Source organism: Bufo bufo, chromosome 1, assembly GCF_905171765.1.
Source record: "Bufo bufo chromosome 1, aBufBuf1.1, whole genome shotgun sequence".
Lineage (NCBI taxonomy): Eukaryota > Metazoa > Chordata > Amphibia > Anura > Bufonidae > Bufo > Bufo bufo.
In genome coordinates, this window is record NC_053389.1 from 185,626,800 (window position 1) to 185,638,316 (window position 11,517).

At 42.6% G+C, this 11,517-nt stretch overlaps 1 protein-coding gene across 1 annotated transcript; it reads right to left on the reverse strand.

Annotated features, from left to right (window-relative positions):
- Positions 1 to 562: 562 nt before the first annotated feature.
- On the reverse strand, positions 563 to 10,162 carry LHB (luteinizing hormone subunit beta). The gene is made up of 3 exons (XM_040415585.1): positions 10,026 to 10,162; positions 8,867 to 9,035; positions 563 to 928 (listed from the first exon to the last, which is right to left on the reverse strand). The coding sequence occupies exons 1-3, from the start codon at positions 10,040 to 10,042 to the stop codon at positions 695 to 697; spliced, it is 420 nt and encodes a 139-aa protein (XP_040271519.1). The 5' UTR covers positions 10,043 to 10,162; the 3' UTR covers positions 563 to 694.
- Positions 10,163 to 11,517: the final 1,355 nt, after the last annotated feature.

An 11,517-nucleotide genomic window follows, 5' to 3' on the forward strand; every position in this document is an offset into this window, starting at 1 on the left:
CAATCATTTTGTTCTCCTGGCCTCCATCTGAAGTGTCTGGCAGCGGCTTTCTCCGCTGTCCCCATAGAATACATACACATTCAGCCGAGTCTAATGTGGATGGAGAGTCGGGAGAGATGGCCGTCGGTCGAATGATCATTTGGCCGACAGCTATTGATTGTTTGATTTCTTACTCTGCCCATACACATTCTTCTTCTTTTATCAGACATCTGTGGGTAGGCCCCAATAGACATTAGATTGTTGCCCAGCTTTAGGTTGGATTTGCACTTTTCGTTTTTGATGCCATTTTGTTACCTAAACGAAGGAATAGATGCAAAAGAGCGAAAACCTGCTGTGTATACATTTACATTTCTGCCAGAATAAAATTCCATTGCTTTTTGATGGCCATTATAACGCTGCATGCTAAAGATGAGATGACTGGAGGCAGTCGGGTTACTTTATTCATTTCATTATTTTAAGAAGCAATCATTGAAATATTTCATCATGTGACTAATTGAGTGAATACTGTGCCAAATCACTGAGGCAAGTCTACAAAGAATGAGGTAGTGATGTGTAAAGCACTTGGATTTATTAAGGGTCGTGTACGTTACATGCTTACAGTCATCAGCAGATCTGCTACATATGTACATTTTTATTATAGATTTGGGGAATTTGCCTATAGAATCTTCAGGTTTTGTGCTTTGGCTGGAGGGTATTACATATCTAGGCGGCTCTTCACGCACACATCAGGCTCACTACTACTCTCCACGGTACAGTCGCTGTAGTCCATCTTACAGAGGTCACAGTCACAACTCAGTGCCACAGGGTAGGTGAAGAAAGGGTCTGTGCCAGGTAAACAGTCTGGTAGTTTGATGGTGTCATAGCGAATGTCTTTATACGTGCAGATTTTTTGTTTAACTGCAGCAAGAGCAGTTTTATAGACTGGATCCTGTTAAAAAAAAGACATATTCCATTTAGAAAAAAAATTATAAAAAGGCTTGTCGGCTCTACCGTAGTCTCAAGAAATGGACTGGTGCACTCCTGGCGGTACCCACAATACCGTGAGAAAGAATAAGATAATTGAACAATATGTAAAGGGTAAATTAAAGGATAACTCTCATACTTTTTTTTTTTTTTTTTTGGAGTATTGGATTGTGGTGATTAATATCACCTTGGCCCTATTTCAACTTTTCACTGTGTATTCAATTACCCTTTAACCACTTCCCGCCACGCTAACGCCGAAAGGCGTCATTTCTGCGGCGCTCCCAGGTCACACTAACGCCAATAGGCGTCATCTCGCGTGAGCCGAGATTTCCTGTGAACGCGCGCACACAGGCGCGCGCGCACACAGGCGCGCGCGCTCACAGGCGCGCGCGCTCACAGGAACGGAAGGTAAGAGAGTTGATCTCCAGCCTGCCAGCGGCGATCGTTCGCTGGCAGGCTGGAGATGTGTTTTTTTTAACCCCTAACAGGTATATTAGACGCTGTTTTGATAACAGCGTCTAATATACCTGCTACCTGATCCTCTGGTGGTCCCCTTTGTTTGGATCGACCACCAGAGGACACAGGCAGCTCAGTAATATGTTGCACCAAGCACCACTACACTACACCGCCCCCCCCCCCCTGTCACTTATTAACCCCTTATTCACCCTTGATCACCCCATATAGACTCCCTGATCACCCCCCTGTCATTGATCACCCCCCTGTAAAGCTCCATTCAGATGTCCGCATGATTTTTACGGATCCACTGATAGATGGATCGGATCCGCAAAACGCATCCGGACGTCTGAATGAAGCCTTACAGGGGCGTGATCAATGACTGTGGTGATCACCCCATATAGACTCCCTGATCACCCCCCTGTCATTGATTACACCCCTGTCATTGATCACCCCCCTGTAAAGCTCCATTCAGACGTCCGCATGATTTTTACGGATGCACTGATAGATGGATCCGATCCGCAAAACGCATCCGGACGTCTGAATGAAGCCTTACAGGGGCATGATCAATGACTGTGGTGATCACCCCATATAGACTCCCTGATCACCCCCCTGTAAAGCTCCATTCAGATGTCCGCATGATTTTTACGGATGCACTGATAGATGGATCCGATCCGCAAAACGCATCCGGACGTCTGAATGAAGCCTTACAGGGGCATGATCAATGACTGTGGTGATCACCCCATATAGACTCCCTGATCACCCCCCTGTAAAGCTCCATTCAGATGTCCGTATGATTTTTACGGATGCACTGATAGATGGATCGGATCCGCAAAACGCATCCGGACGTCTGAATGAAGCCTTACAGGGGCATGATCAATGACTGTGGTGATTACCCCCCTGTAAAGCTCCATTCAGATGTCCGCATGATTTTTACGGATGCACTGATAGATGGATCGGATCCGCAAAACGCATCCGGACGTCTGAATGAAGCCTTACAGGGGCGTGATCAATGACTGTGGTGATCACTCCATATAGACTCCCTGATCACCCCCCTGTCATTGATTACCCCCCTGTAAAGCTCCATTCAGATGTCCGCATGATTTTTACGGATGCACTGATAGATGGATCGGATCCGCAAAACGCATCCGGACGTCTGAATGAAGCCTTACAGGGGCGTGATCAATGACTGTGGTGATCACCCCATATAGACTCCCTGATCACCCCCCTGTCATTGATTACCCCCCTGTCATTGATTACCCCCCTGTAAAGCTCCATTCAGACGTCCGCATGATTTTTACGGATCCACTGATAGATGGATCGGATCCGCAAAACGCATCCGGACGTCTGAATGAAGCCTTACAGGGGCATGATCAATGACTGTGGTGATCACACCATATAGACTCCCTGATCACCCCCCTGTCATTGATTACCCCCCTGTAAAGCTCCATTCAGATGTCCGCATGATTTTTACGGATGCACTGATAGATGGATCGGATCCGCAAAACGCATCCGGACGTCTGAATGAAGCCTTACAGGGGCGTGATCAATGACTGTGGTGATCACCCCATATAGACTCCCTGATCACCCCCCTGTCATTGATTACCCCCCTGTCATTGATTACCCCCCTGTAAAGCTCCATTCAGACGTCCGCATGATTTTTACGGATCCACTGATAGATGGATCGGATCCGCAAAACGCATCCGGACGTCTGAATGAAGCCTTACAGGGGCATGATCAATGACTGTGGTGATCACCCCATATAGACTCCCTGATCACCCCCCCTGTCATTGATCACCCCCCCTGTCATTGATCACCCCCCTGTCATTGATCACCCCCCTGTAAGGCTCCATTCAGACATTTTTTTGGCCCAAGTTAGCGGAATTATTATTATTTTTTTCTTACAAAGTCTTATATTCCACTAACTTGTGTCAAAAAATAAAATCTCACATGAACTCACCATACCCCTCACGGAAACCAAATGCGTAAAATTTTTTAGACATTTATATTCCAGACTTCTTCTCACGCTTTAGGGCCCCTAGAATGCCAGGGCAGTATAAATACCCCACATGTGACCCCATTTCGGAAAGAAGACACCCCCAGGTATTCCGTGAGGGGCATATTGAGTCCATGAAAGATTGAAATTTTTGTCCCAAGTTAGCGGAACGGGAGACTTTGTGAGAAAAAAATTAAAAATATCAATTTCCGCTAACTTGTGCCAAAAAAAAAAAATTTCTATGAACTCGCCATGCCCCTCATTGAATACCTTGGGGTGTCTTCTTTCCAAAATGGGGTCACATGTGGGGTATTTATACTGCCCTGGCATTCTAGGGGCCCCAAAGCGTGAGAAGAAGTCTGGTATCCAAATGTCTAAAAATGCCCTCCTAAAAGGAATTTGGGCCCCTTTGCGCATCTAGGCTGCAAAAAAGTGTCACACATCTGGTATCGCCGTACTCAGGAGAAGTTGGGGAATGTGTTTTGGGGTGTCATTTTACATATACCCATGCTGGGTGAGAGAAATATCTTGGTCAAATGCCAACTTTGTATAAAAAAATGGGAAAAGTTGTCTTTTGCCAAGATATTTCTCTCACCCAGCATGGGTATATGTAAAATGACACCCCAAAACACATTCCCCAACTTCTCCTGAATACGGCGATACCACATGTGTGACACTTTTTTGCAGCCTAGGTGGGCAAAGGGGCCCACATTCCAAAGAGCACCTTTAGGATTTCACAGGTCATTTACCTACTTACCACACATTAGGGCCCCTGGAAAATGCCAGGGCAGTATAACTACCCAACAAGTGACCCCATTTTGGAAGGAAGACACCCCAAGGTATTCCGTGAGGGGCATGGCGAGTTCCTAGAATTTTTTATTTTTTGTCACAAGTTAGTGGAAATTTTTTTTTTTTTTTTTTTTTTTTTTTTTTTTTTCATACAAAGTCTCATATTCCACTAACTTGTGACAAAAAATAAAAACTTCCATGAACTCACTATGCCCATCAGCGAATACCTTGGGGTCTCTTCTTTCCAAAATGGGGTCACTTGTGGGGTAGTTATACTGCCCTGGCATTCTAGGGGCCCAAATGTGTGGTAAGGAGTTTGAAATCAAATTCTGTAAAAAATGACCTGTGAAATCCGAAAGGTGCTCTTTGGAATATGGGCCCCTTTGCCCACCTAGGCTGCAAAAACGTGTCACACATCTGGTATCCCCGTACTCAGGAGAAGGTGGGGAATGTGTTTTGGGGTGTCATTTTACATATACCCATGCTGGGTGAGAGAAATATCTTGGCAAAAGACAACTTTTCCCATTTTTTTTTATACAAAGTTGGCATTTGACCAAGATATTTATCTCACCCAGCATGGGTATATGTAAAAAGACACCCCAAAACACATTCCTCAACTTCTCCTGAATACAGAGATACCAGATGTGTGACACGTTTTTGCAGCCTAGGTGGGCAAAGGGGCCCATATTCCAAAGAGCACCTTTCGGATTTCACTGGTCATTTTTTGCAGAATTTGATTTCAAACTCCTTACCACACATTCGGGCCCCTAGAATGCCAGGGCAGTATAACTACCCCACAAGTGACCCCATTTTGGAAAGAAGAGACCCCAAGGTATTCGCTGATGGGCATAGTGAGTTCATGGAAGTTTTTATTTTTTGTCACAAGTTAGTGGAATATGAGACTTTGTATGAAAAAAAAAAAAAAATCATCATTTTCCACTAACTTGTGACAAAAAATAAAAAATTCTAGGAACTTGCCATGCCCCTCACGGAATACCTTGGGGTGTCTTCTTTCCAAAATGGGGTCACTTGTGGGGTAGTTATACTGCCCTGGCATTCTAGGGGCCCGAATGTGTGGTAAGGAGTTTGAAATCAAATTCTGTAACAAATGACCTGTGAAATCCGAAAGGTGCTCTTTGGAATATGGGCCCCTTTGCCCACCTAGGCTGCAAAAAAGTGTCACACATCTGGTATTGCCGTACTCAGGAGAAGGTGGGGAATGTGTTTTGGGGTGTCATTTTACATATACCCATGCTGGGTGAGAGAAATATCTTGGCAAAAGACAACTTTTCCCATTTTTTTATACAAAGTTGGCATTTGACCAAGATATTTATCCCACCCAGCATGGGTATATGTAAAAAGACACCCCAAAACACATTCCTCAACTTCTCCTGAATACAGAGATACCAGATGTGTGACACTTTTTTGCAGCCTAGGTGGGCAAAGGGGCCCATATTCCAAAGAGCACCTTTCGGATTTCACAGGTCATTTTTTACAGAATTTGATTTCAAACTCCTTACCACACATTTGGGCCCCTAGAATGCCAGGGCAGTATAACTACCCCACAAGTGACCCCATTTTGGAAAGAAGAGACCCCAAGGTATTTCGTGATGGGCATAGTGAGTTCATAGAAGTTTTTATTTTTTGTCACAAGTTAGTGGAATATGAGACTTTGTAAGAAAAAAAAAAAAAAAAAAAAAAAATCATTTTCCGCTAACTTGTGACAAAAAATAGAACTTTTTATTTTTTGTCACAAGTTAGCGGAAAATGATTTTTTTTTTTTTTTTCTTACAAAGTCTCATATTCCACTAACTTGTGACAAAAAATAAAAACTTCTATGAACTCACTATGCCCATCAGCGAATACCTTAGGGTGTGTACTTTCCGAAATGGGGTCATTTGTGGGGTGTTTGTACTGTCTGGCCATTGTAGAACCTCAGGAAACATGACAGGTGCTCAGAAAGTCAGAGCTGCTTCAAAAAGCGGAAATTCACATTTTTGTACCATAGTTTGTAAACGCTATAACTTTTACCCAAACCATTTTTTTTTTACCCAAACATTTTTTTTTTATCAGACATGTAGAACTATAAATTTAGAGCAAAATTTCTATATGGATCTCGTTTTTTTTGCAAAATTTTACAACTGAAAGTGAAAAATGTCATTTTTTTGCAAAAAAATCGTTAAATTTCGATTAATAACAAAAAAGTAAAAATGTCAGCAGCAATGAAATACCACCAAATGAAAGCTCTATTAGTGAGAAGAAAAGGAGGTAAAATTCATTTGGGTGGTAAGTTGCATGACCGAGCAATAAACGGTGAAAGTAGTGTAGTGCCGATTTGTAAAAAAGGGCCTGGTCTTTAGGGGGGTATAAACCTGTGGTCCTTAAGTGGTTAAAGGGCTTCTGTCACCCCACTAAACTTTTTTTTTTTTTTTTGTGTACTTATAATCCCTATCCTGCCATATTGCCATACATTATGGTATTAATAATTTTCGTTCAGTAGATTTAGCAAAAAACTTACTTTTAGGATATGCTAATTACCTTTCTACCAGCAAGTAGGGCGATTTTTGAAATGCTGACAGGGCCAGTCGGAGGAGGAGATCGCGGCTGGCCCTGTCAATCAACAGAAGGAGGGGGCGGTTTTCTGCGGCTGCTACCAGCAAGTAGACGCCCTACTTGCTGGTAGAAAGGTAATTAGCATATCCTAAAAGTAAGTTTTTTGCTAAATCTACTGAATGAAAATTATTAACAACAATGTATGGCAGGATAGGGATTATAAGTACACAAAAAAAATAAAAATTAGTTTAGTGGTGTGACAGAAGCCCTTTAATTCCACATTTTTGTTCCCTGTACTGCCTACTTTTACCTGTGCTTAAAATAGGGTTGCTAGGCATGGTCCGTCTATCTATTCAAGGACTGAGCACGCAGCGTGTAGGCTCACATTACTGACAGCCAGGGACTGTAAGTAAATGATTAAAGCCAGGTCCTCCCCAGCAGCTAACCGTGCCTGGGCTGTGTGTGCTTCTCCCTGTCCCTGCGCTTGGCAGACGCTCCCTCACTCAGCAGAGCTGGAGAATGCAGAGTTGGAGCAGCGCAGACCAGGGAAGGGAGATCTGCCGTCTGCTCAGTGTATAATTGAAAGCAACATGTGGTAAGAGGACCCCTTTGTGTTGAAGGAGATTAACCCTTTAGGGGGGAGGGCTCTGGTTACTGAGGGGGGGCTATTGTTACTGGCTAGTGAGGGAAGGCGGGATTAGCCTCAGGGTGAGGGCAGTGGTGGCCATCTTAACTGAATAGGGAAATTGCAGTTTTATGCAGACTGGTTGCTAAGGGCTGAATCTTATTAAATATGGGGTAAGTCACTCTAATAGTAACTGATTCTGGAATATCATGTTATTAGTAACTACATATATGAAAATTGAAATTAGGGTCTAAATGTGACAGTTATCCTTTAATGGACCAACTAAAATGTAATTATGACATACAAATCCTTTTATTATTAAAATAACTAATAATAAGCAAAAATGTAAATACATAATTTTGTAAATGTTGGTGGCTCTATTGCAAATACCCTCCTAGGTTGGGGTGTTGTACACTCTCTATATAGTGAACCCTTATTGTATGGGTCATCTTCCCCAAGTATACACAAAATTCAGGACTATTGTAGGAAAAATTCAGCTGAATATAAACATATCGTTAGGGACCACTCAAATGGAGGCAACCTTGACGCGGTGAGTGGCTTATTACGCTTTGGCCAAAATGTACACCAATGTCTCATCCAGCATGGAGGCAGGGCAGAATGCTGGATGTAGTGTGCGATCACATTTGCATTTTCCGTTTGAATATAAACATAGATTTGTACAAATCACTCTATTTTCGTGATATAATGTTCCTGTATATTTTAACACCCCCGGTTAAAGGATTCTACTGAATATATATGAGATTCGACAATTTCACGGATGCCCCTCCACTCTTTGGGGTATTGCGTAATCAAAAAATATTGCCAGCAAAATTAAAAACGCTTCTGGAAACGTCCTGTGATTAAACGGTCTACTTGGGGAACATTCCATTTAGATGGCCATATGCTGTCTGCAAAAATGTGGATCAGTTCAGCATGTCCGCAAAAAAAAACGATTGCATTCCAATTTTTTGCGGACCCATAGACTTCAAAGGGGCATGTTTTATTTGTTTTGCGGAGCCATAGAACGGGAGAAAAGGGCCCAATAGAAGTGAATGGGTCTGCATCTAATCTGCAAAAAACGGATCCGCATCTTTGTGGACAGCATACAGCCGTCTGAATGAGCCCTCAGAGTATTCCCACCTCGACATTTATGCCATATCGACAGTGTCCCATAAATGTCCACTCTCCTATATCCTGAGAATGGGACCCTGTCTCGTAGCTGTTGCTCTGTTAGGATATAAACAAATGCCTATAAAATCGCAATTCACAGTAATGATGCCTTCGCACGCTGCAGATTTTGTTTCTGCACATGGATTTCTGCCCCATTTGGGTGAATAGAACTGATTTTCAGTCACGGAAATTTTTGCAGCAAAATCTGCAGCGTTTGAAGGCACTCTAAAGGGGTAATGCACACGACCGCATAGTGACAACATTGCAGGAGCTCTATAATCTTACACAACCGAATCGAAGCAAAATCCAAAGCTCACCTTTGCCCAACAGTGACCACTGCAGATTGTGGTTGTAAAGGTGATGCACACTGGACAGTGGTCCTTCTCGGCAGATATGGTGGCATTGACGAGATGACATGGCAGACGTCCTTGCACAGCAGACAAGTAAGTAACCAGGACCAAGGATATTAGTTGAGGAGTAAACATTCTGTGTTAAAATAGCAAGATTATAACTGCTGTCTGATAAATGTCAGTTTCCAGAAGCACTCCTGGATAAATTTACACCATTTCAATTGTGTTTTGACCTCAGTTTTCTGCACATGGTATCTTGAAACCCTAATATGCCCTGTTTGTCATGGCAATGCCCCTTATTTCTCCTTAGAAGAACCATGTTCACATTGAGAAAGGTATGCATCAATTTTACTGAGGCAGTCCTTCCAGGCTAACAGGAATGTATCATTTCCCCACACAACAGTTTTCTGGTGTAAAAAAGTTGCAAACTTAAATATAGGCACAAGTGATGTTTCTACACAATCCTCTCAACTTTCCATTAAAGGAAGGGGTGCAGTGGGTTCGGCAAATGTTTCTTTTTTTACGCCATTTTTCTTTGTGTAAAGGAAGACTGAAATCTATGGTAGCTTGGAGCTGCTGTAGATTTCAGTCTCTGCTCATGGACTGTCGGAGGATGTGCCTAATTTATAACACGGTATGCCCCTTGTCATAAATTAGGTGCAACCTCTGGCAGCAAAGGGAATATCATAGACTGGTGTAAAACGCCACTCTGATAAATTCCTACCTTTTTGTTTCTATAATTCCTATGATGCTGTAATGTATCACCACTGTAACAGACAACAAACTGTGTAGTCTGATCATGCAGCCATACTCTCCTCCATCTGTCCACGACCTCAAACTACTCAAAGACCATCAAAGGCAGTTACAATATAATGGCAGTACTTGATAAACCCTGCACTGCTAAGAATTTCTGTATCATGATGGTGGTGCATAAAAATGGAGCATAGGCCAGATTCCTGAAGTTGGAGAGGAAAATGTCAGGGGTGGCAGCCAACAAACCTAGTTTGGAAGAGATCAGGTTCCTCATCCATATACCAATAAGGTTTCTCAAAATATGGTGCACCTCCAGTGTATACCATTTGCAAACATGTATGACCATATTGAATGGAATATTGAGGCTACTTACCTTACAGCAGGGAGCATAACTAGAAGACTAAATGGTTCTTCAAGGTATGTTTGCTGATCTGGTCAGCTCATTCAAAGAATTCCTTATTTAAATGTTCATGTAGGACATGCCCCCCTCTGCCATGGTCACTGGTTGTGGGAGTGTGAAGGCTGAATGGATCTTCTCTATCATTTTTCCCTGAAGCAGATTAGTGAATTATTACCAAAAGATGTTCTATGGATCTTCCATATCCTGAATAAATGACTACACTAATCCACAAAGCAGCAGTCTGTCCTTACCTGCTAATCAGAATATATCTGATACTTCAAATAAGTCTTATCAAATGGCAATTTTATATTTAGACATTTTTTGTTCATTTTTAGATTTCAAAGAAACTCAAAATCACTGCTTCAGTCCAGATAAAGTAGACCTGGTACCCCCCTCCCCATCTAAACCTACTGAGAAATGCGAAACTGAGGACATAATGGATAATTATTCGATTTTAGTTAGGGTGCACCCAACAATTCTCCAAGTTCAGGGTCGAAATATATGTAGGGCAAAAGCCCTTGGGTCTTCCACAACCCTCTTCAGAATGAGATCAACAAAGGGTCTCACTACAAATGACCTGAGCACTGAATTATACAGTGTATGGTATTGATACTATCAGTGCACTATACCCTTGCAGCTGAATGAATTTTCATCCTCCTCCTGTAGCCTTTTTTTCTTAGCAAAGTTTTCCAAAAAAATATGAACTTGCTCTGGCCCAACCCCAACCCCCTGTTATGCCAGGGTACCGCCTTTCTTATCATAGAGAATGGGACTGGCGGTACACTGCTGGCACATAAGCTAGCGGCGCTACTATTGTTATGCAGGCTGGCCTAATACGCTAGGCTTCGGAATACAAGACAACCAGGCAACAATCCTGTCCTGATTGAGTAATATATTATTTACTGCTGTGGAGAAGTTGCCAAAGTTTGGGTTATGGCATTGATTCTGGGCATCTCATATCACTGGACTTAGGAATTTTAGTTGACAGTAAACATAACTGTAGCAACCAGTGTCAGGACAATAAGATCAAGGGGTGCATCAAAAGAGGCATAGATATACATGATGACAACATATAGTAGTTCTGCCACTTTAGTCAGACCACACATGGAGTATTATGTAATTCTGGGCACCAGTTCACAAAAGAGCTGGAGAAGGTTCAGAGGAGGGCAGCTAAAGTAATAACTGGAATGGGTGGACTACAGTACCAAAAAAGATTACCAAAATTAGGGTGCTTTCACATCACTGTTTCGCTTTCCGTTTTTGTGATCTGTCAGAAGAAGAGAGAGAGAAAAAAAGAATCCGGTAAAAAAAATTGAAAAATTTGCATAATGACTGCCTTGTGCATCTTCAGCTCTGAGTTCCACTGTCCTCATGATTTGATTCAGAGCCTCAACCCAGAGCAGGGAGGGAGGGGAAGTAGACTTCCACTTCTTAGGGATGAAATGACGAGTCGCCAAAAAAAAAA

Coding starts and splice junctions, on each gene's coding strand:
- LHB (XM_040415585.1), bottom strand. Junction 929..8,866: donor GTGGTCACTGTTGGGCAAAG/GTGAGCTTTGGA, acceptor TTTTTTTAACAG/GATCCAGTCTATAAAACTGC.